The sequence below is a fragment of the Ambystoma mexicanum genome, chromosome 10 (genome assembly GCF_040938575.1).
Source record: "Ambystoma mexicanum isolate Mex_15411 chromosome 10, UKY_AmexF1_1, whole genome shotgun sequence".
In the NCBI taxonomy this organism is placed as follows: domain Eukaryota; kingdom Metazoa; phylum Chordata; class Amphibia; order Caudata; family Ambystomatidae; genus Ambystoma; species Ambystoma mexicanum.
The window spans coordinates 1404004084-1404030469 of NC_090932.1; the positions used below are offsets into that span (position 1 = coordinate 1404004084).

Here is a 26386-nt window from a genome sequence, read left to right on the forward strand (position 1 = left end):
TGTTTGGGCAGGGGATTTTAACTCGGTCCTGGATGTCTCGTTGGATAGGGTGGGCGATGCGGTACGCTCTGGTAGTAAGGCCTCCTCTAGAATTCGGGGCATGCTCCCGGTGTGGGATATGGAAGATATATGGAGGGTGAGAAATCCGGGGGCATGTCAATTTATGCACTTCTCCGCCCCGCATGGTTCAGCAGCCCGGCTAGATTATTTCCTGATGTCCCCCGCAATTATTGGTCGGTCTGTGGGGGTCGGTATTCTGGTCCGCACTTTATCGGACCATGCCTCTGTTCTGTTGTCAACTTGAGTGGATGGCCGAGACAGGGTGCGGCCGCCCTGGCGGTTTAAAAGTGAGGTACTTACAGATGGGGTCTTTAAGGAGGAATTGTCGAAGGCCATAGGGGCGTATTTTGAGGCCAATGACGGGTCGGTGTCGTCTGATGGCACCCTGTGGGAAGGCTTTAAATGTGTGATCAGGGGAGAATGTATTGCTAAGGAGCTGGGGATTCTAAGGAAGTTACGGAAAGATCTGGCAGATACGGAGTACGAACTACAGGTTCTGCAGGAAAGGGCACATGTCCCCGATGCGGCCCAGAGGGGAGGTATTAAGCAGAAACTACAGGAGTTTTACGCCCTTGCTCAGCGGGAGGTTACGTTTATGTGGGATAGAGTAGCTCCTCAGCAATATGGGGAAGGACAGGCCCTGGTGCGGTCGCTCACATGACTTACTCGGCTGGGTGACCGGGAGAACAGAGTGACGGCGATCACGGATGAGGGGGGAGTTGTTCATTACGAGGATAAAGCGATTGTTCATGAGTTCCAGGAATTTTATGGTAGGTTATACTCGTCCCGCCTATCGGCGGCGCAGGCAGATATAGAAGCGTTTCTCGACGGGGTGGGGCTGTATTGGTGGTCGGAGGAGCAGAGGGGCTGGTTGAACAGGCCGGTGACGCTGGAGGAAGTGATAGATGCTATTAAGTCACTGCCGGATGGGAAGTCCCCGGGCCCTGACGGCTTTACCGCTGAATTTTATAAGTGTTAAGCGGAAAGATTGGCGCCATATTTGTTACAGGTGTACCAGGAGGCGGTGTCCTTGGGCCGGCTGCCTGATTCCCTTAGAGACGCTATAGTGGTTGTATTGCTGAAACTTGGTAAACCAGAGGATGGCTGATCATCGTACCAGCCAATTTCGCTTATTAACCTCGATAATAAGATCTTGCCGAAGACTGTGGCGAGGCGGCTAGCGCCGCTGATGCCAACCTTGGTGATGGCCGATCAAGCAGGGTTTGTTCCCGGGCGTTCGACCTCGTTCGGGTTGCGGAGGATCTTCGGTCTTATGGCGGCATTACCATCGGATGACCCGGTAGTGGCGGTCCTATTGGACGCCGCTAAAGCTTTTGATTCCGTGGAATGGCCGTTTTTATTCACGGTTTTAGGCAGGTTGGGATTGGGTAATTTTTTCGTCTCCTTGGCGTCACTCATATACTAATCCAGTGGCTAAAGTGAGGGTGAATGGGCAGACCACGGGGGAGTTGCTGCTTGAGCGGGGGACGCGTCAGGGTTGCCCGTTGTCTCCCCTGCTTTTCGCCTTGGCGATAGAGCCATGGGCTGAATGGGTTCGAGAGTTTCATTTACATCGGGGAGTCCAATTGCATACCCATAAAGTGATAATTTCACTGTATGCGGATGATATGGTCCTGTTCATTCGTCATCCTGAAATTAATCTGTACCCGGTCATGCTGGATCTTTGGTGACCTCTCGGGGCTTAAAATAAATGCTAGTAAGTCTGTTATCTTCCCATTGACAGGTGGGGCATCTCGATTTCAAGATAACTGGGGATTTCAGTGGGATCTGCAGAGTACTCGTTATTTGGGGGTAACTGTGGTGAGGAATGAAGAGACGGTATATAAAGCAAATTATGTAGAGGCTCTGAACTCGGAGAAAAAGGCGATGTTGAGCTGGGCTTCACTACCCCTTAACTTATACGGTAGGATCTCAGTGGTCAAGATGTCTGTCCTTCCCAAACTCTTATATGTGTTCCTAAATGTGCCCATAAAGGTCCCTCAAAAATATTTTCGGGACCTTCGTTCATCGATTGCGAGCTTCATATAGGCGGGGAAAAAAGCTCGGGTCTCACCGGGGCGGCTCATGGCACCGGTTCGGGAGGGGGGTTTGGCACTTCCCGATTCTGAATTATATTACATAGTGGCACAGGCGAGCTACCTCAGGTACTGGTACGGGATGGCGGCAGAGCACAGACATGTGGAGATAGAAAGGTCAATCGCATCGCCTGCGTGGCTACGGTCAGTTATCCTGACCACTCCGAGCCGGTCTCGGTCTCCTCGGAATCTGGTGGAACTCACATGTTAGGCCTGGTCTACCTTGAGGCATGCGCCCACCGGTAGTGTACTTTATTCGCCGGAAATTCCCCCGATATTTATCCCTGGCATTCCCCTGACTAGTGAAGCGCACTACGTGGCCACTATGAAACGACTGGGTGTCACTAGGTTAGGAGACCTGGTCCCGGGTGGGAAGTTCCTCTCCTTGGACCAGCTGAGGGAGAGAGGGGTCTTGTCGGCATTAGATGTGTTTCTGTACTATAGGCTGAGGGTGACATTGCAGCGGCTGCTCCCTTCCTTCCCAGAGCCGCCTGTAGCGGATGTCCTGCTCGATAAAGTGCTGGGGGGAGGTATTGGACAACAGGTGCTCTCCGTACTGTACGGATTAGCTTTGAAGGCCAAGTTAGTGGACGGGAGGTCACCCAAAGAGTTGTGGGAGAGATTGTTGGGGAGGGAAATCCCTGCAAACATGTGGGAGTACTTCTGTGAGCTGACAAAAAAAGGGGTGGTCAACTCAAACTTTAAACTAATCCACTTTAAGTTTTTGCACCAGTGCTATTACTCCCCTGCTCAACTAAAAGATTACTTTCCTCTGAGGTCCGGAGCTTGTCCCAGATGCGAACAGGGGATGGCAGGTTTTCTCCATGTGGCTTGGGAGTGCAGGGAGTTGGTACATTTCTGTCAGGGGGTGTTCGAGGTGATTGGTGGTATTGTGGGGCAACAGCTTGTGCCAGATCCGGTGATGGCCCTGTTGGGGTACACGGAACAGATACCTAAGGAAACTAGGAAATTGGTAGGTCTTCTCTTAATCCTAGCAAAAAGGCGGGTGGCTATGGAGTGGGAAAGTAAACAGAGTCCGACAGTCGCCCAATGGTCGAAGGATATACTATATTGCAATGATATGGAAACTAGGTGGGATGCGGTGAGGGGGAAATGTCGAGGTGACAATCGGATGTGGGATGCATACACGTCATATCTTCTTGGCCGGCCGGGAGGGGAGAGTTCTGGGTCCCCTATGACGCAGGGGTCTCCTGTTCGGCTGAACCCTGAGGCGCAGTCCCCATCCTTTTCTTAAAACTGTGTCCAAGGAATAAGTGCTTTGAAATATGTGATGCTGGCGACTTGGAGACGGAACTGGGTGAATTCCCAGAAAGCCACTGGCCCCGTCGCTCAAGTATGCTCCGGTTTCGGGTATTATCTTCACATGTGTACCGGGGGGTCAGGGGAGGGGTTGGTTGTCTGGTTGACTGTTATGTTGTTAAGTGAAATGTCAATAAAGAAAGTGTTAAAATATTTTTGTCTGGGACATATCCCGACTGGTCTGGGTGTATAAGCTTAGCTGTTGCTGGCTTAAACCAGTTAGCCATTAGGGCTGTATAAATTTTCCCATCCTGGTTAAGCAACGACCGGGGTCTATAAGATATGCAGTCAGTGTCTGACTTGTTGGGCTTCAATAATGGGACAATAATTGACTCTCTTAACAACATTGATAGAGTGCCTGTGCCTAGTGCTTCATTCAGCATCGCTAGCATCGGGGGTACCACATCTGCCATGAATTCGTTATAAAATTCACTGGGTAATCCATTTGCCCCTGGGGCCTTACCCATTGGCAACCCTCTTATAGAAGCTTCTAGCTCCTCTATGGTTATGGGAGCCTCCAGCTTGTCTGCTGCCTCTGGATCCAGCCTGGAGAGTACTATCTGGGCAAGGGCTTCGTCTATTTCTGATAACTGTGTTACTGATGTCCCTACATATAACCCTCTATAATGATCTTGAAAGCGCTTTTTTAAGCCTTCTTTCATCCTACGAACCTCCGTTTTCTCCTGGAATCTCACGTATCATGTCCCGTTTAGACTCACACTTACATAACCAGTCCAGCAAGCTTCCCGGCTAGTCCCCTTCAGCGTGTTGCCTTTCTATGTATTTCTTATAGCTCAGCCTGCCCAATCTTTCCCAGTGCTCTAAACATTCCTGTTGCAGACAGGTAACTTCTTGGGCTCGATCCTTAGACATATTGCCTTTGCAGTCTATGGCTTCCAACTTAGTTTCAACCTTATGCAAGTCCCGTTCTATGCTGGCTTGCTTTAGCTATCACCGTCCCCCTGATCACTACCTTGAAGGCTTCCCATAACGTGCCAGCCGACTTTACACTCCCTGTATTGTTTTTGAAGTAGTCCTTCAGCCCCGCCCTTAGTTGTTCCTGGAACATTGGATTCGCTTCTAAGCTTCCAGGTCGGCATGCAGCCCTAGGAGGGGAGTTATGCCATGTGACCACTAGGGGAGCATGGTCTGATAGCACACATGCTTTGTATTCGGCCGTTTTAAATGCAACTAGAGTCTTGTCCCCTGTGAAGACGTAGTCCAGTCTGGTGTATAGAGCTTTGGGGGCTGTGTAATGGGAATAAGCCCTGGCTTGCGGGTGTAGGGTCCTCCATATGTTGGACAAATTGAATGCGTGCAGCAATGTATTCAAGGCTTTGGCTGAGGGGCCTGGATGTACCGATTTATCATCTGATCTATCAAGTTCTGGGTTCAGCGCGCAATTAAAATCTCCTCCCCATACTAATGTACCATCTCTATATGTGCCAATTTGGGGATATAGCATACAGAAGTAGGCTGCTGTATCGTGGTTTGGTGCATGAGTATTGCTAATACAGAGCCCTCTCTGTTCCACAAGTCCTTGTACTATAATCATCCTACCCCCTTCGTCTTTAAAGGTCTTGAGGACTTTGAAGGGCACTGCTGGCGCCACCCATATCAGACCACCCTTCCATATGCAGAATATGGTGATCCCAGGATTGTACCACTCCATTTCTATGCTAGGGTTGTTAATTTCTCCCATCAGGTGCATCTCCTGAAGGAGTGCTATGTCCATTTTTTGGCACCTCTGATATGTCATTATCCTATTACATTTAATATAACTGTTTAGCCCCCTAACATTCCACAAGGCTATTCCAAGTTCCCTCATCATAATGTGGCATTCCAGCATGTCTCGACAGTCCGATGAACATATTATACATTCCTTGTGTGGATCTATAGGCTAACTCCCAACTAAATACCCCAACTCCCATACCCCTCCCCCCAAACAATTGCCCAGCTCAATACCTTGTGCTCAGGCATCCCTGCTTCTCATGCCTGCACCAATTGCTTGTCCTGGTGCCTGGAGTGTAGCAGGCAGAACCGTAACAGCTAGTATCCGTAAACAAGTCCACTCTTAGGTGAAGGACGCTTCCCTGCCGTGCGTTCCTGGATTGAGTCTACACTGCTGGCTCCTGCAATCTGCCAAATTGTTAGTGCCAGAGGTCGTCCCATACTGCAAGCAAGTCGTCGTGTCTGCCATGTCTTTACGGATCCTCTGTTGGCCTTTCAGCATGTGTCCACCCCGTCCGTCGTCTGATTGACCACTCCGGATGGCAAGTTTTCAGTGTCCATCCATTTATGGGCACCCTCAGGGATATCAAAGAAGATGGGTCTGCCTTTGCATATTATTTTCAGCCTAGCCGGATATAGCAACATATACTTGAGGTTCGCCACGCGCAGCCTCCTCTTCACCGAAGTGAAGTGCATCCTCTGCTTTTGCACTTGCAAGGTGTAGTCCGGGAATGCGGTAATAGTGGCTGATGCTTGCTGTATCGTGCTGCCTTTCCGGAAGTGTTCAAGAATCCTTTCTCTGTCCTTGTAGTTTAATATCCGGGCTATAATGGACTGTTGCGGCACTCCTGCTGGCGGTTTCCAAATCAGGTACCTGTGTGCCCTTTCTACTGTGAGGCCCTGGGCGAGGGTGCCTGGGCCGATTTCTTGTAGCAGCATGTTCAGTATAAAGTTGCTGGGGTTCGCACCTTCTTCCCCTTCCCCGGTATTGCGTCTGGCTCGCCCTTCTGCGTCTTCCACTCTACCATCAAGATTCTGCAATTGTTGCCGCAGTATCGTTAAGTCTCTTGAGGTGTCCCTCAGGCTGGCTGTGTTCACTGTGACTTCCTTTTCCAGAGCTCAAGAGAGCTCTGCAAGTGACCGAACATCTTGCCGCAGGAGGTTCACATGCAGGCTGATAGCATCCAATATGGATTATAGTGCGATCTTCAAGGCTGCTATGTTGTCCAGGACCTCCTGATATCCTTTCGTTTGGGTCTGCTCTGCTTGTGGAGATGGGGTCACTGGCGTGGCAATCTCAGTCGTGTTTACGGATGTTAGGCAGAATCCTGTGCAGTTCCCTTGGGGAACACTGCAAAAAGATTAAGACTACAGGAGTAAGCAGTAAACCCAATTGGTAGCAGTCTGCACCACCCAGATTTACCTGGTAGCTGTGGCTGAGCAGCCAGACTTCTCTCAAGAAGAGTAGGGCAGTATGCAGAGTATACACAATAGGGCCAAAACACAGTAGAGCAAACAAACACTGACCAGAGCTTTGTATAAAAAGTATATAATTATTTATTTAAAACACACTTTAGGTAATACAGTAGCACTTGTTAGGGAGAATTCTCTGTAAGGCTAATTTCCCCAACCTAGTGAGTCCCCCAGCAGCTTTGCTGGATTTTTTGGGGTTTATTTTTTTCTCTCCTGCTAAGAGTGAGATTCTTTTGCTCCCACTCTTAGACATGATGTGAGGTGTTCCTTTCACTTTCCATGTGTTTTATGGGCTATGGGGTCTTTTACTCCATAGGGTCTCATGGTTTTTTTTTATGTGGGTTACACAGCACCCTCTGTGCCGTAACCCAGGGGTGTCGTAGCGACCCCCCAACATAGACTCCATACCCTGGGACTGACTACTGTCTCCCAGGGCATGTAAAGTCACCATTGGCTTAGTAGTCCCAAATTATGAACAGAAACCAGTACAAACCATCGTATTGTGGACGTACTGGTCGGGGCAATTCGATTGCCCCGGGGTCTGTTGTTCGAGGGGGCACGTCTCCGTCCCCCCTGATTGAGTTTTGGCTGGTGGCAGTGGATACTACTTTTTATATTCTACTGCGAATATATCTCTATGGGATTTTCCCATTGTTCGAGGCTACCAACTTTAATTATTTAATTCTTATAGCCTCGAACATACCGCCGGTTTATTTATTTAATATTAATTCACCGGTTGGTATTTTTTGCCAGAACTCGATTCTAAAATGGCGTTTGTGTTCTCTTCTGTGACTCCAACCCAAGTCGAGCCCTTTGTTCCACTTTTTGGCGGGCTTCTCCACAGAAGCCTCCAAAAGTGGTGCCACTCTGTCTGGGTACCACAGGGAGTGTGGGAGGGGGTTTAGGCACCCTGGACTGAGTTACCTTGGTAACTCAAGTCGCACTCTTGTGTGATTGGCCCAAGTGGTGAGCCGGCCGGCTCACCACCTAGCATGTTTGTTTGACAGCTGGCTGAATAAATGGGGGTGTGCTGCATAAAAGCAGGGCTTTGGGGACCGGAACTTCAGAAGTCGCCACAGGACCTAAGAATCCGAAGAGGGAGAAGCTGAGCCGACCTGCAACGACAACACCACTGGTGGAGCCCTGCTGAACTGTCTCACCACTTTTCCCGATGACAGAGGAGATCTCCAGTCCGGAGAGTCTTCTTCCTTTGACTGGTTAGGGATAACCAGTTTTGCCTTCTTTTCACCTTCCTGGAGCATCTCGTGGCCACCTTGCCCGTGCCAAGCACCCCGGCAACCGGAATACCACGGTTTACCACTACCGCAAAGAGAAGAGTAGTGCCTTTTAACCGATGAACTCAGCGGCTGGTTTCTTCCCTGGCAGTGCAACGACCTTCATCTTTCCTCCACGGCGAGACCTCTTCTTCCTCTGGACGAAACACCGACTTGCACCTGCTGCCAGGAATAACTGCCCCCGCTGGAGTTTCCTTTCCACTTAAGGTACTGTGTCCCACCTTGCTTCCCCCCTTGCGACAGATTGTTCGGGGTGACAGTAAAGCCTCGACTTTCTAACCTGGGCTAGCCTGGGACAACCTAGCTAACTTTTCCTGACTTTAATTTCATCCTTTTTGTGCGAACTATCTACAAATACTCTTTGGGCATAACCCCACTAGTGAACCTAGACCCCTTCTGCTTGCTCTCTCCAAGAGTGGGCCTTGCAATTGACTTCCTTGCTCTCCAGTAGAACTCTGCCTATCCTGCCTTACTGTGGCTCTTTGAAAAAGTATTGAAACTTGTGTGCTTCTTTAACTCTGCCTTTTTCCTTCCCTTTCGTTACAACTTATTAGAGTGTCATCTTATGTTAATCGCTCACCTCTGTCTGAAAATAAGTGGTGTTTCTCACTAAGACTTGTCTAATAAGTGAATAGGGTTGTATATATATATGATAGTGACTGTGTGCTGAAATTACTTACCTCTTTTTTGCTAGTGTGATTTACAAGTGTGTTTTTAAATAAATAATTATAGACTTTTACACAAAAGCTCTGGTCAGTGTTTGTTTGTACTGCTGTGTCTCTGTACCTATTGTGTATACTCTGCATACTGCCTAACTCTTCTTGAGGGAAGTCTGACTGCTCAGCCACAGCTACCAAGTGATTCTGTGTGGTACAGACTGCTACCAAGTGGGTTTACTGCCAAATACCTGTAGTCTTTAATCTTTTGCAGTGGTCCCTAAGTGAACTGCACAGGTTTCTGCCTAACAGCACTCTCAATGAAAAGTAATTTAAAACACAGTCAGGTAAGTATACATACACACCTCCCTTGTTAACTATCAGACAAGTCAGGGTTAAAGCACAACTATTTGTTAAGACAGAAGTGAGCGCTTAACCTAGATGGCACTCCAATAGTTTAGGTTAAAAAGGGAGAGAAAAGGCAGAGCATAGAATAAAACAGTTCCCAACACTTTGAAGAGTTCAGGGCAAGGGAAGAAAGGCAGTTTATACTGTAGAGCCAAAGTTCATAGGCCAGGGCCACTTTAAATGGAACAAAGCGAAAGGTGCCCAGGATCACACGGTTTAAATTGCACTGAAAGTCTTTGCAGAGTGTTCAAAAGAAGTTGGGGTGATTCAAAAGATATAGTTAGAAGGCCTGGAGCCAACCCAGTTTAGAAGCCAAGGATTTAAGGGTCACCTTTAGCAATCTGTAGAAAGGGAGGCCAGGCAGGACACAGTACCTTAAAGAGAAGGAAGCTCCAGCGGGGGCAGTTGTTCCTAGCAGTGGTTGAAGTTCGGGGTTTCGACCAGGGGAAGAGAAGATCTCATCGAGGAGGAAACGTGGAGTCGTTGCACTGCACAGGGATGAAACCAGCCACGGAGTTCCCGATTAAAAGGTGCGGTCCTTTTATTCGCTGACAAAAGTGGTGAGCTTGGCTATCCGGCCGCCGGGGTGCTTGGCACGGGCGATTCGACCAAGTGACGTCTTTGGAAGCGAAAAAGGGCGAACTGGTTGGTCCTACCAGCTCAAAGGGAGAAGACTCTCCAGCAGAAGATCTTCTCTTGTTGTTGGAAAAGTGGTGAGTTTGTTGCAGCAGGGCTTCACCGGTGGTGTCGTCGGTTGCAGGTGGCTCAGCTTCTTCCCTCTTCGGATTCTTGGGTCCTATGGCGACTTCGGAAGTTCCAGTCCCAAAGGCCCTGCTTTCATGCAGAAAAACCTCTATTCATCAGCCTAGCAGCCAATCACACATGCTAAGTGGTGAGCCGGGCGGCTCACCACTGGGCCAATCAGAGTAGAGTGCGACTTGGGTTGCTAAGGCAATGCAGTCCAGGTTGCCAATTCCCCCCCCCCCCTCCACCCTTCCTGTGGAACCCAGACAGAGTGGCACCATTTGGAGGGCTTCTGTGGAGAAGCCCGCCAAAATAGTGGAACAAAGGGCTCGACCTTGGTCAGAGTTACAGAGACGGACACAAACGCCATTTTAGAATCGAGTTCTGGCAAAAAGACCCAACCGGTGATTTAATATTAAATAAATACACCGGCGGTATCTTTAACATTGCACCACAAAGTGGTGCGTTTAAAATCAATGGGAAAATCCCATAGAGAATATTCCGGTGGAATATTTTGCGTGGTAACCACTGCCACCAGCCAGAAACTCGACGAGGGGGGACAGGACAGTGCCCCCTTGAAAGCCCCCTTGAAAACAGACCCAGGGGCAATCTAATTACCCCATACGAGTACTTCCACAATATGATGGTTTGTACTGGTTCTGTTCACAATTTTGGACTAGTAAAGCCAATGGTGACTTTACATGCCCTGGGAGACAGTAGTCGGTCCCAGGGTATGGAGTCTATGTTTGGGGGTCACTGTGACACCGCTGTGGTACTGCACTGAGGGTGCTGTGTACCACACATACAGAAAAACAGATGATACCCTATGGAGTAAAAAGAAACCGCATAGCCCATAAGCACATAACAAGTCAAAGACATACCTCAAATCATGTCTAAGAGTGGGAGTAAAAAGAGTCTCACTCTTAGCAGGAGAAAAAAACAAACCCCAGAAATCCAGCTGGGGGACTCACTAGGTTTGGGAAATTAGCCTTATAAGAGAATTCTCCGTAACAACGGATTTAGTGAAAATGTCGAATGTGGGCTGCTTAGATCTGTTTTTGGCGACTTAGCCGCCATGGATTTTTCCTTCAGTGCTGGTGCTTCTGCCCTCCTTTGGTTCAACCCTTGCTTTTAGTTTGTTCCTCTGGTTGATTAACTTATGTCTGATGAAGGCTACTTTTTGTATTCCAGAGCTGCGGTGTTGTCTCTTAGGTGTCCCCAATTTACTCTGGCAATGTGCGACGCCCTCTATCTTGTCGTGATGTTTAGCCTTGGTGTACTGCTTGGGAGGTGGCCGCTTGCGTAACCATGTGTTGCACAAGTACTGATGCCTATTGTAGTCTGTACCCAGCGGGTTGGCAGTTGCCAGCACGCACCCATGCGTGTGTATGTCTTCTGGAGCGTTTTTCGATTGCAGTCTCACCTTCGGGGTCTCCAGTCGCTCATTGGGAGCTGGCTATTGGCACATACACCACTTTTGGTACTACAGCCTTGGACTTCTCTCACTCAATCAGTCTTTCTGTATTGTGCTGCAGTCGTTTATGTGTGTGCCCACGCACCTTGCCAGTGGCCCCTTGCACCTATCTAGGCCCTCTGCCAGAGGTGTCTTTATGGGAGGGCAAAAGGGGCCCTTGCTCAGGGACCAACTATGGAGTGGGCCCCTTCAAGGCTGCTTGTTCTAAAGTAAGATTCCATTGTTCACCAGACTTAAATAGAACACGCCATGAGATTTCATGACATGCTGCTGAGGCGCTTAACCTCTGTTCATTCTGCTGTGATCAATTAATGATGTAATGCTTTCTGTGTTCACTGTGGAATACATAGTTTGTGTGTTCCGTATGTCACAACTTCTGTAGCATTTTTTCCTTCCTGTGTGAATTATGTTGATCATGTGCAATAGCCAAAGTTGAAATCCATATTGATAAATTGAGTGCCACAATGGTTCAGAAGTTAGCTCAGTGTGTAAAGCACTCATTGCAGAGATATGTGTTAATATGAAAGATTAGAATAGCACATTCCAGCAAGGCTGGCTGAATCTTTCCTATGTCTGAAGTTTATAAACCTGCCTGCATACGTACTTGGTTTTGCAGCAATGTTCCTGCACCAGATAGGGGTTGCTATAAAAACTAACATGTCATTCATATGGTGAAGATCTACAATTGGTTTGTTCAGATGGGGCATTCTAAAACCTAGGCAATCCCCACCAAAGATGAGCATAAACTATTAGTCCAAGAAGTGAATAAGTATCCAAATTCAAGACTATGGAACCAAAGTGTTCATGCATGTATCCTGGCTTTGCCAGCAGACGATACAGTGATCCTGGTCAAATCATATAATCTCTCTTGCATTACTGTGCTGTCGTCTGGCATGCTGGTGCATCGTTTAGTTCATTACTTGATATTTCTTCTTATGTAGGCCATTTGAGTGGAAGGGGTGGTAGACAGGAGAGAGCAGACCAGATGATGTAGGCCTTATGCAAGCATATTTTAAGGTCTGCTAATTTGACACAAAAAACGTTTTGCTTTTTGTATAAAAAAAGTCAAATGTTTTTCTGCACGTTTATGAATGACAATTTCACAAGCCATTGTTTTGGAAGTATTTAAAGCTTAAAAGTAAAAAAGAAACCTAGATTAAATCTGTTAAATCACATCGATTGGTATGCTGGTACTTACTTCCCTTGATGATGGGGCGAATGAAGCTAGAATCATTCCCATTTTGCGTAACACCCTTCTGAAATATTTTAGTTTTAAAAATGGTCAGATTTGGAAATGTGTTTTGTGTACTTTGCAAGTCAGTTTTATGAAATGACATAGTTAGCACACATCCCAGCTTCACCCCTTAAGCAATGTGTGATCCTCGGCATCTCATTTAATCTTTTATTGCCTAACCTCTCAGAATTGCCAGTCCCTAAACCTTTCAAAATGGTCAGCCCTGAGTGATTTCCTTCTCAGGTTATGATCTTCATAAAAGCTCATGGTTTCACTGGCTGTAGGGTTGCTTGCACTATAATAGTGAGCATCGATATACTGCACACCACAAGCACTTGTTCCCTTGATCTCTAATGGCAACACTATTTGAAAACCACGTCCCACTTCTAATCTCGGTCTGTCTGGATAGACACACCTTCCTGGTAGCTTCTAATCTGCATTCACTATCCATGCTATGCTATGTGTAGATTTCTCCTTCCTTACAATTGGTCTACTCTATCCATGCTTGAGCACTTTTGCATTCTCTGAGGCAGCTGATGTGAGTTATCTGCCTATTCTGGGTTACATGTACCTTTTACATACAGTCCTGCATTAATACCAGAGGCTGCATACCTTCCCAGATGCTATTGATAAAAAGTATTTTATTGACATTTTACAGTTGAACAAACAATCAACAGAAAATCAACAAGACCCCTCCCCCCTCCCCCAGATTCCAGGATTTCACTGCTGTCTTTTCCTCTCCAAGGTGAACGTCCATAGGACCCCATTGGGCTACAGTTTATGGGACCTTTAAAAGCTTTACCCCTTAAAGTCTCTGCTGTTCTCCCTTATCATAGTTCAGACTCCCCTTGGGGATCAATAATTCCTAGTAGTGTCATCGCCTTAGGGCACCAAGCTCTACGCGCCCCCTCCTTTAAGTATGCTAGGAGGGAGGCCCAATCGGTTATAAATTGCATGTGTTGACCCTGGATTGAGTAGGAAAGCCATTCCAAGGCAATCACTGACCAGAGTTTCGCCACCCACTCGTGTTCTTGCAGGGGATCCTTCTTTCTCCATCGTCCCGCCAATACCATTGCTGCAGCCATCATCATTATAACACAGAGCTTGCGGCCAGCTTTGGAGGGAATGTCATGCAGAGTTCGGGTCAGGCCTAACATATTGAGCCCCCTACTTCCACCGCCCCTGGATCCGAGGACCTTCTCTATGGCCTGCTGAATGTGGCCGGAAAACATATTTAGTTTCGGGCATTCCCACCATATGTGAGCCCATGTACCCGTACCCCCAAAGTCCCTCCAGCAAGCTTGAGTGGTCCGGGGAAACATCTTTTTCAGCTTAACTGGAGTGAGATGCCACTGAAACATTAGCTTTAACCAGGTCTCTCGGATCTGGAGGGACCTAGTCAACTTCGGTATCTTGGCCCACAAGTATTGCCATTCCTTCTCGTCAACAGCGGTTCCGGTGTCTCTCTCCCATTTCTTGATATATGTTCTGGTGGGCGGTGGTTCCCCCGCCTTAATATACTGGTATATTGCTGCCACCAGGCCCTTGTCCCCTGCATGGGTGTCTAAATATTTTTCAAATGGGGTTAGGGGCTGCAAGCCTGCCTGCTTCATGGTGGGATGGGATAGGCAGTGCCTCAGCTGGATATACCCATATCTGTGTCTCTCCTCCAGGCCGAATTCTAATTTGCATTGTTCAAACTCTTTGACCTTTCCGCCTGTATACATATCCCAAACCATCCGACAACCCCCCAGGAACCAATCGTCAAATGTTGCCGTTTCACAGCCTGGGGTGAATTGTGGGTTTTTGAATAAGGGGGTGAATGGGGAGGGCAAGGAGGTAAGTTGCACCCGAGAGGATGCCGTATCCCACGCCACGCCCGTAGTTGAAGTAATTTGACTTATATACATTTGGGAAGATCGATCAGACTTCGGTTTCCACAACACTCCCTCCAATTGTTCCGCTACTACCGCCCTATCCATGGACTTCCATGGTTTATCCCGATCCCCCTCTGTCAGTCCCTGAGAACTCATAATTGAGCTGCTAAATAGTAGGCCCAGAAGTCAGGCTCTCCCATGCTGCCCCACGAGACCGGTGTTCTCATAAGGGCAGCCGCCACTCTGGGGCGCTCAAAGTTCCAGATGAAGTGGGTTGTAACTTTCTGCAAGGCTTTGAAAAAGGGGCGTGGAACTTCTACAGGGAGGGCCGCAAAGTGATATAGGAGTTGTGGCAATACTATCATTTTAAGGACATTGATGCTCCACAGCCATGAGATACAAAGAGGACCCCAATCAACCAATTTCGATTTAAGCTTGTCCAGAAGAGGTGGATAATTTGCATGGTATAGTTCACCTATGGTCTTGCTGAGCAGAACCCCCAGATATTTGATGTCCGTGTTTGCCCACCTGAAGTTATTTGCCCCTTTGATGTAATGTTCAGAAGACGCTTGCAGATTGAGACTAAGAATTCAACCTATACTCTTGATCACTCAATTCCTAGGTTGGCCCTGCCCTCTGTGCTACCAAGGTGGCCAGCCCTCTTGGCAGCTTACTCCCGCTTCTTGGGGTGTGTTGTATCCTACGTCGCTGCTCTGTGCCCGGCGCCTGTCAGTGTACAACTCTTCATTGTAGGGCTGTGCTTTATGTTCCAGTGTGTGCCTTTCCTAGCCCTGCTCCTGGGCCGTGTTTACATGGACATTGGATTGCACTGACGTGCAGTGTGCTCCGGTAGCTTGTACCCCAATTCTTGTTTTCTTTACTGTCTGCTATGGACAGGGGCCTGCTTCTGCCCCGGCCCGCCAATAGTGCTCTGCCGTGGTCAGCTTCTGCCCAATGCGCTCTTCCCGGTGCATAGTGTTTGGAGGCCGGGGGGTGGGGAACTGCCCCAGGCGCTGTCTGGCTCCCGTGCGCCCAGGAGTTTGGTCAGGGCATAGGGTTGCTCGAGCCCACACTGCCACACTTCAAGGCAGCTTATCCCTCGGGCCACGGCTGCATCCACCCAACCTACCACCTTGTTCGCGGCGTCTCTGGTGGTCGCCAACTCGCTCGCCTCTACTCTCCCGGTTCTAAGGCACTTCAGTCCTCCTCAATGCAGGGCCACGGCTTGTGTCGCAGCAACCACTTTGTCCGCTTCACCTCTCAGCCAGGCAGGACCAGAACGTAAAATGGTCCAAAAACGGGGTCCAGCTGGGCTCCTGGGGTCCCCGCTTGCCGTTCTGTTTATATTCAATACTGGGTTGTACTTAGGCATACGCAGGCTCCTGCCACACATCCGCCATTTTGATCACACCATCTCTACGGGGTTCCATTCTTCGCGAGCATGTGCTCCTAAATCCGCACTCTGCCTTCTAATTTCACACAACTGTGCCAGCCCTCCTCTTATATTTCGAGTACTGCTGACAGGAGTCCTCTCGTGCTGGTGCCAGGGTTACAGGCCAGGATCATCTCGGATCAGCAGGAGCTCAAAGAAATGTGTCCTTACAACATGGCTACTTAGCCACACACCCTCACAGTGGATCACTCCTTATTTAGCTCCTATGTCTCTTCTCGTATCTCAGACTCTGCTTTTTCCTGGCATCTTCCAATCTTTCTGATCATTCTTATACAGTATTATGGGAAGGAGCTTACACTTCCCTGCATTGACTTCAAAATGGGGTCCCACAGGGTTCAGTCTTGGGTCCATTTAAGTTGTAGTTTGGTCTTCCGTCTCAACACATTCTTTCCCTCCCACAACTCTTCCCATTTCTACCTCTGTTTGCAGTCTGTGTTACCTTCATTGTCTTGTTCTACACATATTTGTTCTCATACTCGCACCAGTCAGCTCTAACTTTACAATACGCATAAAATCTGTCCTTTTCTGGCAAAACATGTGTTCTTCCTGATATTTTCTTATTTTCACTATTGCTCTTCCCTCATGCAACTTCTTGCCCCCTTATAGAGCTTGAACTCTGCTATTCATTTATTTTTTCATCCCGCTCGGCACATCCACATCTCTCTTTCTCTGTATTTTCTTTGCTGGCTCTCTACCTTCTCTGCTTTGTTTTTTTTACCCTTGCAGTGTAGTTGAATGTTTTCACATTCTTGCTCACTATTATTTATCTTCCTTCCGTTTGCCTTTATACGTTTACACATTTTCTTTGCTCTTCTTCTCAAGTTCTTTGAAGTGATTTTCATACACTCAACCATGTTTTTGTTGCCTAATTCTACAAGCTCCAAAGAAATGGAGAGCGCCTTTCCTTTCTTTATACTCCGATCTTTCTCTTACCAGTTCTGGTTCCCTTTTAAGACTTATTTGCATTATTTTCCCACCTTAATTGCTGACGCTTGTGGTGTTAGTTGAAATGACTTTGCATTTTGTAACGGTTAGTTAAATTGTATGTGCAGCACTTTCTAGAAAGTACTTCATACATTCAAGTAAATTCCCACAAATAAATACCAGATTTGCTCAAAATGCATGCAGTTATGAAAACAGCCAGGAGGAGTTTGGTGTTTCCTTTATGGAACCGGGTGTTGTGTACATTGAAAGGAAAGCTTTTTTGGTGTTTATCTCAGAAAAATGTAAAAACATTTAATTTAAAATAAAACATGTAGTTATGGATTTTACCCATTTGGCCTTCATTTTATTTAGTATGGAAATGTGGAATATCTGACAATTGCAGCACTGTGCTTATGTTGCATTGAATTACAAGAGCAGAAAAAGGACACCAGCCGTGAAATTCAGTATGTTGTTATACCTGGGTATGTCTATTATAATTAAACATTAATAGTACGCATTCTTGTGTCACTACATCTTTTTTACATCAAAATACTTTTAAATCAAGGCAACCATATCTCAGGGGGTCTGGTTATATAAGCACACATGTTAAGTCACTGAAAACAAATAGTAATATACATCTGTTGACAATTTCTTTTCCACCAGCATAAAAACAAACGTAAGGTACACACGTGTCTAGTACTGGGGTCGGTCACTTCCTTGTAGAGGCTAATGTCCAAGTAATATCCAGACTCGTTGGTTAAAAACAGACGGATAGGGATTGCTTTTCCGATGGGAGTTAATCGAATATTGATTTTCACTTCTGCCTGCAATACTCTGAGTTTCCACAACCTGCTCCCATACCTCATCACCATTGAACGAACAGACTCCTCTATCTGGAAAACAAAAACAAACCACCTTAAGATTTTTAACAGCGATCAAAGATACTAAGTCATATAATGCTACTAACAGTCACTTTTCTCTGATGAATGTAAATGTATCAATTAGTCAAGAGAGCCAGTGCAACTGCTATGCAGTAAAGTGAAGGTAATAAACAACCTCACAATCTACACATTGAAAAAAGATTAACATGAAAATCTCACATACATTCTGGAAAAGTGGGACACAGCGTTAGGCAGCTCCCACAGCAAGATGAAAAAAAGTATAATTTCCAAATCAGATCAGTGAAGTTCCAAAGACTTGCTTTCATCAACTCTGATGCTTGATAAGGATTCTCATTTCCGTGTCCTTCCCTCCTAAAATATTCATAATAAATTAATATGCTCAAATGGCCTATGCAATAGTCATATCTTTGGGAGGCCCACATACATGACAAAGCTCCAAAATATTCAGAACTCCATAGTCAGGATTCTACTTAAGGTTCCCATCGCACACACAAGCAGAGTACTGCATTCTTTACCTGTGCAAGGAACAATGATGTTTAAGGTCTTATGCCACACATGATCTTTTCCAAGACGAACTGAAGTTTCTCTCAGAGTTTTCTATTTTTTAGCTCTTCAGTCACAATCCAGTGAGTTTTTAATGTTGTCTGGTCCGCTGACAAAACATGTTCCTACCAGGATGCTACCCTTTAGAACTCAGTTTCTTTGTGGATCTGTCAGATTGACACACCAATGAGATTCTGAAGAAAAATTCCAGTGTCTATTCCAATACAGTTGTTACACATTTTCTTCTGTGAAGGACAGGGGGTCCCCTTATGTGAATGTGTGCTAAGAAATAAATAATAACAAATAGGAAGAGCCTTGATCAGATTGCTGCAGCTCGTATTTGAAAGCATGGCAGCGTATACAAAGCCCACCTGCCTAGACAGACAATCAATGTTCCGACACTCACTCTCAGATTCACTGACCCACAGTTAGGTAACATGTTTTCCTGAAAGTTTCCAATGCTCACCTAATGGTGGTGAATGCTGATCAGTGAAGGCCAACTGTTCACCGGGGAGCAGAGTGGTTTCAAAATATGGTATAACACGTTACAGCACAACCTTGAATAAGAGTCTGTCCACAGGAATTGTTACAAATAACAGTTTACTTGCCTTTGTTAATGGTGTTTCTAATGGACTATTCATCCTTGCGACAGATCACTCTTCTTAGAACTATACTCCAGGCACAAATCTGCATTTGGAAACTTCTTCAGCCACCAGTGGGAGCACTGCAGCTCCACCTCAGCATCGTTGCCACCAATGACTCCGGATAAGATGTCATGGATGGTATATACGGAGCCAACTGTGCATCATGACCATAGTACTGCTCTGTTTAACACACACTCTGAGGCTGAGCAATCACAGAACTGCTACAGGTTACGAGCTATCTGTAGTGAAGTATAGGTTATAAGGGCGATGAAGAATATTGGTGGGAAGGACAGACTAATCTATCAGACAAAGTATTACCCAAGGCAAGTAACTGACTTCTAACGGATTCCTTCCTCCCAAAGAAAGGGCCTCAAAGCAGTAAGGAACCTACAGGTGGAACCATCAGCTACGCAAGCAAACGCAGGAGCACCCACATCCAATGAGGGTGCCCTTACCTGATAAGCGATCCAATCCAGGCTGTAGTGCCCATGTAGTCATCTAAGGCCCATGTGTCGGGCTGGGGAGGTGGTGGAGGGGTCTTCCTCAACTCTCATAAAAACTGAGAAATTGCCCCACTTACCAAAGAAGCTTGTCTTTAACTAAAAGTATTGTTTTTTAAAAGCAGGGCATATAGAAAAGGGGTCTAGGGTGTGGAAAAACAGAACCAGGACTCGGACAAAAAGGTATGGTTCAATGTTTTTTTCTTTTCTTTTCTCCAAGTTAAAACAAACCTTTCCGTAAACCTATAAACTGAAACCCTGTGCTATGAAAGAAAGTCAAAAGGATGCTCGTCAGGATTTCAAGAAGTCTTAAACTGAATAAAATCCTCTGTGCTGAATCCTGCTCTAATCTAACTACTTTCCCTATCACAGAAAACCACAAACAACAAATAAAGACTTTAGAGAACTACCCTTGGAAAGAGGTGGCTGCTGGTTTCCGACCCAACCCTGTCCCTCTTTGTATTAGGCTGTTGCCTACGCTTAATAGTTCAAGTTAAACAAGATTTGATCGCTGTCACATTATAGAGGTCCTCCAGCAAAGGTCTTTTTGGGTCTCGTCCCATGTTTGGTTTCGTTCAGTCTCCATTCTGGGTCTTTTCTCCATCCTAGCCTCCACTCTGGGTTTCCTGCAGTCTCTCCCCACTCTGGAGATTCTTTTCCCTCCCTTAAGTCTCCTCTCGGTTTCTCTCTCTCCCTGTTCCTTTAAAACCAGGATTCTGCCTGTCTCACCTTGCTCTGGGGTTGTCCCTCTTACTCCTCACCCAGAAGGCTTTACATTCTACCCCTGAGGCTTCTTTCTTTCCTACTCCCCCACTCTGAGTGCTTCCTGTCTATTCACCTTCTGGGGCTACTTTTTTCGTAATCCCAACTGAGGGTTTTTTCCAGGCTCTCCCCATTCTGCGTCGGAGGCTTTCCTCCTACGCACACATCTTACTTTCCCCCTGGGGTCTCTTCTTTCTTTTACCACTGTGGAGGTCTCCTTCATCTGGTTCCCCACTCTTAGGGTTAGTCTCTCTCATTCCGCACACTGGGTTCTTTCAGACTCTACCCACTGTGGGGCACTTTCTTCTCTGTCTCTGTGTACCCGACTGCTGTAGGCAGTGCTCCTCTGGTGGAGCTTTTGACTGGGTCGGTTCTTCGCTTGTCACAGAGCCGATTACAAGACTGGTCAACTGGACTCTGCATTAACCTTTGGAGGGTCGCTTCTCCTGCTTGCTGCGTGCGGGGACAGTTGGGCTGTTTCCCTGCCATACCTCGGTTCGGCTCTCCGAGGTGCTTCATCTCAAGTCTCGATGCCTCCCAGGACTGCTTCGGCTGCTCATATTCCATGCCTCGCTGCACTCTCACAGTCTGCATCGTTTGTTTTGTTTGTTTGTTTTTATTATTTATAATGCGCGAGCGTACCCGGGGGTATCAGTGCGCAGCATTTACAAGAATTTTCGAAGCTTGGTTACAGTACAAAGGGTATACATAATACACGAATAAACTACAACAATGTTATATACAAATCAGTAGTAGGCCTACAGGCCATTATATACAGGTAAGCAAAGGCACACAAGCAGGTAAGCAGTAAGGCACACGTGGTTACAGATTGTGCAGGTGGTGCTGGGCACTTCATAGTCTTAGTGGGCTTCGAGTTTCAACCATGAGACTACCAGTGAGCGGAAATTCTGGTAAGGCATGTCAATTCTGAGGTTTGGAGGCAGGGAGTTCCACAACAAAGCAGCTTTTACTGGGAAGCTGTTGCCCCCTATGGTGGCCCGCTTGAAGTGGGGAACAGACAGTTTTTGTAGGTCTTGAAGAGGACTGTCGGTGGAATCTGTTGATCAGGTAAATTGGGGCGGCATTGTTCAGAGACTTGTGAGTGAGTGATGCTGTTTTTAATAGAATTTTGTCTTTAGTGGTTAGCCAATTGTTCTGTTGGCTATAATTAGTAATGTGTTCCCGTCTGGAAATGCCCAGAGCTGCTCTTAGAGCATTGTTCTGAAGGGTTTGCAGTTTAGTCATGGTAGCCTTAGTAGATCCCAGGTATAGGGCATTGCAGTAGTCAAGGCGAGACAGAATAAGAGCTCTGGCGAGTGTCAGGCAGCTGGAATTCGACAGGAAGGGTTTAGCTGCACGGATTAATTTGCATGTATAAGCCGTGGAGGATGCAAGGGAGCTCACTTGTCTTTTGAAGGAAAAATTGGAGTCTAGATAGAATCCCAATGTTTTGACCTCCTGTTCAACTTTGATGTTATTACCGTCAATCATGAAGGAATTGTAGGCCGGGCCGAGTTTCTTTATGTTGAGTGAGGTACCTAGGATGATACATTCTGTTTTATCATCATTCAGGCATAGTCCATGAGTGGCCATCCATGCCTGGATGATGATGTGCACCCTATTTAACAAGGCCAAATCCTTTCCATAATCTCCAGAAAGCAGAAGGAGGATCTGCGTATCATCTGCATAATTAGTGTAGGTGATACCGAGATGATCCAAATCATCGAAAAGGGGCTTGGTAAATATGTTGTATAGTGTGGGGGAGACACAGGAGCCCTGAGGAACACCGCAGGTGATAGGTATGGGGTCTGCTGCAGCCGTGGGAGAGAAGACCCTCATGGTCCTACCGTTAAGGAAGGATGTGATCCACGTGATAGCCTCTGTTGAGAAGTGAGCTGCAGTGTGGAGGTGTGAACATAAGACAGAGTGATAGACCAGATCGAAAGCTGAAGATAGGTCAAGGAGAAGGAGTAAGGCAGCTTGCCCATTCTCTGAGCGAATCGATCTGGGCTTTCAAGTCAATGAGAGCAGTTTCGGTCCCGTGTTGGGGCCGGAACCCACACTGTCTAGATCCTAGGAGGTTGTGTTCTTCCAGGTGCTTCTGTATTTGTACATAAGAAACCTTGTCCAGAATTTGTAGGAGAAAGGGAACGGTTGTTATAGGTCGGTATTTTGTGGGTATGGCAGGGTCGAGGGTAGGTTTTTTCAATAATGGGAGTACCCAGGATTGTTTGAGGTTAGTGGGGATGGATCCAGTAGCGAAGGAGGCATTGATCAATTTTGTGATGAAAGGGGAGAGGCCCCGGGCAGCATCTTTGATGAGCTGAGCAGGGCACAAGTCTCCCTGGCAATTGGACGGTTTCAGGGATAAGATGATTTTTTCCACTTCCAAGATATTGACTTTGGCAAACTGGAAACGAGCTAGGTCAGTGGGTAAGGGTTTGACATGAATTTTTGAATTGAGAGTGTTGTTCACGGAAGCTCTTTTGCTGGAGATTTTACTTTGAAGAGTTACAATCTTATTTGCTATGGCATTTTGAATATCTGAGCACCAGCTTTTATCTTTGGTGCAAGTATCGAGGGGTGCTGTGGGGGTTTCTATTTCTTTGATGATTGAAAAAAGTTTTCATGTTGGATTTGGCTTGGGATATACGAGAGTCAAATGAAGTACGTTTGACCAGGTAGATTTCTTTTTTGTACAGTGCAGCTAGTTTGGCGAGTATGAGTTTGTTGCAGTCTGTAGGGGATTTTTTCCAAATGGCCTCGAAACTTCTTTTTTGCTGCCTTAGGTTTTGAGGAATGGTGTATACCATTTGTTGAGGTGCGTTTTTGGTTTGCTGGATCTCAGTTTGAGGGGGGCGATGCGGTCTAGCGAGGTGGCCATAATCTTGTTATATTCTTCGACTAGGGAGTCGGGGTCCAGGTCGTCTGGCAATGTGTTAAGAGTGGGGAGTAGATTGGGGATAAGTCTATCTGCTGTCATGTTTTTCTTGTTTCTGGTAAGGGTGGGTGGGGCCTTAATAATGGGCGGAGGTGGTGGTCTATCGATGGAGAGCAAGAATGATATCAAGTGGTGGTCAGTCCAGGCTAAAGGTGAGATATTAGTAATATTCGCTAGGCTGTTGTGGTCGGCCACCAAGTCGAGTGTTCTGCCTTTCGAGTGTGTTGGTGCTGTGCATCTTTGTGTGAAGCCTTATTCAGTGAGAGTGTTGGCTATAATGCTGGCGGGATGGTCTTCAGGGTCATTGTAACCCAAGTTGAGGTCTCCTAGGGTGAGTGCCTGAGTGGATTTTTTAAGGTTGCTGGATAGAATAGAGTTGAGGTCTTCATCGAAAGTACCAATGAGGCCAGGTGGGCGGTAGATCAAGTAGATGTTAAGAGTTTGGGTGTTAGTAAGAGGTATTTTGACTGCTAATGTTTCGCAAGAGGGGACATCTAGAGAGGTGGCTAGTCTCATGGTAAGACTGCACTTATGGATAATGGCGACACCACCTCCTCTCGAGTTGGGTCGGTCTTGTCTCAGGATAGTATAGTTGTCTGGGATTGCCAGCATGAGCATAGGGCCTGCTGCTGGGTGTAACCAAGTTTCGGTGATGGCGAGGAAGTCGAGGTCTTCTGACAGTATTAAGTCTGCGATTTCTGTAGCATGGATTACCAATGATCTAGCGTTGATCAAAGCTCCCTTAATTTTAGGACTAACTATGTTTTTAGAAGTAGAGTCTCTCTTTTCTGAAGTAGTAGTATGGCGCTTGTCCTGTGAAAGTTGAGGAGTGCCCAAGTTGAGGGAGTTATGAGAGGGTGTGGAATAAGGTTTTTGTAATGGGTTACTGATTTGTATGGCGGGGTTGGGTCGGAGAGGTTGCGTTCTACGGTTTTGTATGTTAGTCAGTGAGCGGGCCAGGGGCTCATGGATTTTGGCTAGCCTGGCTCTAAGTCCTAGGTTCCTTTCTATAGTGATGCGAGGGTGACTGGAAAGTGGCAGCACCTGATGGTCAATAGAATCTGAATAAGGTACTTGGTTATTAAATCTAGGTAAAGCTGGCATGTTGGGTAGTTGTGGAGCCATCTTAGTAGGTGGTGCACTATTGAGGCTGATCAGGATATAGGCCAACAGCTAGGTAGTGAGTAGACACATACAAGATAGTAACATCAAGCTATGGTAGTTAATCTGGGTAGCAGGAGTAAGCAATTACGGGCAGAGTGAGGCAATTTGGCTAAAATGTGTAGAAGCGCACCTAAAAATGAAATGAGGCAGTTTGGCAGGTATGCGAGATAGATGCCTAGCATCAGGATAGGCGAATTAGCAGGAATGCATGGATAATCACCTAGATTTGAAATGAGGCAGATTTGCAAAAATACATAGAAAATCACCTGGATTTAAATGAGGCGTAGATAAACAGCTAGGTTCAGGGTGAAGCAGTGTATTTGGAATGCAGAGATGTGCAATTAACGGTTAAGCAAATTTCAGGCAGGCTACTTTAAATTGGTAGCTTGGAGCCACTTTAGCATATGGAGACATGGAGCAACAATGAAATCGCAGCAGCAAGTCTCAAGTACAGCTGCACGCCAAGACTGGCGTTCTCTCTCTCTTTCTGGTGTAAGGGTGTAGAAGGAGGAGATTGACACAGGCAAGTCATGTTTGTTGGCATAAACCTTTTTTGAAATCAGAGTATTTGTATTTTTTGTTGTATTATTTTATTTATAAAGCGCACCAGACCCAAGGGCATATGGGCGCATAGCATGGGTTACAGACATAGTAGGGGCACAGCGCTGAGGTGCCCGGAATAATACAAATTACAACACAGTACACGCAATACAATAAATAGTCAATTGAGGCTAGCAAACAAATACTATACATAATATCGACAGTGAGGAAGAACATCTATCAGGGTGTCGCTAGAGTAGCGGGTCTGAGTGAGCAGTTGGTGCAGGGAATCAAGGCTGATCTAGGGAGGATAGCCAAGCTTTGGCTTTGCTCTTGAAGGCCAAGAAGGATGGTTCTGCTCTGAGTGGGTTGGGTAATGTGTTCCATAGTTTTGCAGCCAGGACTGGGAAGCTGCTCCCGCTTGATTTCTGGAGGATGAATCGAGGAATGGAGAGACAGTTGACTTGAGCACTTCTGAGTGGTCTTGAGGAGGTGTGTAGAGAGAATCTACTGGCCAGATAGCTAGGTGCTTGATTAGTGATGCTTTTGTGAGTTAGTGCTAGCGCTTTGAGTGCGACTCTTTGGGAGACTGAAAGCCAGCAAAGACTCTGCATAGAGTCTGAGATGTGGGAGTTCCTTGGGATGTTTAATGCCGCTCTGATGGCATTATTTTGAATGATTTGTAATTTATTGATGTTACATTGGTTGGTGCAGAGATAGAGAGCGTTGCAATAGTCTATCTTAGAAAGGACTAGGGTCCTGGCTAGGGTAGTGCAGTTGGCTGGTGATAGGAATGGGCGGCAGGCCGTGATGAGTTTGCAGGTATATGATGCAGCAGAGGATACTGCATTGATTTGCCTGGAGAGTGAGAGGCAGGAGTCGATATAGATTCCAAGGGTTTTTGTGTCTTTGGCTACTTTGATGGAGTTGCCATCAACTGTGAAGGCTTTGAAGGACGGATCTAATTTGTTAAGTCTTTTGTGAGAATCTAGGATAAGAATCTCTGTCTTTTCATTGTTCAGGCACAATTCATGTTGCGCCATCCAGGCTTGAATGACTTGGTAAATGGAGTAGATAGCTAGAGTGTCAGTTTTATGATCACCAGAGATGGGGATGAGTATCTGAGTGTCATCAGCATAATTGGTATATGGGATACCCAGATAGTCCAGTATGTCAAAGAGAGGCTTCATGAATACATTATAGAGTGCTGGGGAACCACACGATCCTTGTGGAACCCCGCAGGTGACCGGAGCAGGGTTGGCGGTGGCAGAAGGGGAGAAGACTTGCATGGATCTATTTTCCAGGAAGGAGGAGATCCATGTCGTGGCTTTGTCCGAGAAGTGGGTGGCGGATTTAAGGTGGCGGCAAAGGATTTGGTGGTTAACTAGATCGAAGGCTGCAGAGAGATCTAATCGGTGTAGGAGGGCTAACTTGCCCTTGTCTTTTAGGTCTTCAATCGGTGTTTTAAGATCTAGGAGGGCGGTTTCCGTGCCGTGTCGGGGGCAGAACCCTGATTGCCTAAGTCCCAATAGATTGTTAGTTTCCAAGTAATCTTGGATCTGCAGGTAAGCTGCTCGATCAAGAATCTTCAGAAGGAACAGGACCGTGGGGATGGGCCTGTAGTTTGTGGTTATGTTGGCATCCA

The 26386-nt window shown here is 46.7% G+C and overlaps 1 protein-coding gene across 1 annotated transcript in view; it reads right to left on the reverse strand.

Annotated features, from left to right (window-relative positions):
* ACACB (acetyl-CoA carboxylase beta) overlaps positions 1–26386 on the reverse strand; it is a 3851763-nt gene that overhangs the window by 1241658 nt on the left and 2583719 nt on the right. Inside the window, exon 37 of the mRNA XM_069619430.1 lies at positions 17435–17638. Coding sequence (XP_069475531.1) covers positions 17435–17638 — 204 coding nt within the window. The remainder of the gene's footprint in view (positions 1–17434; positions 17639–26386) is intronic.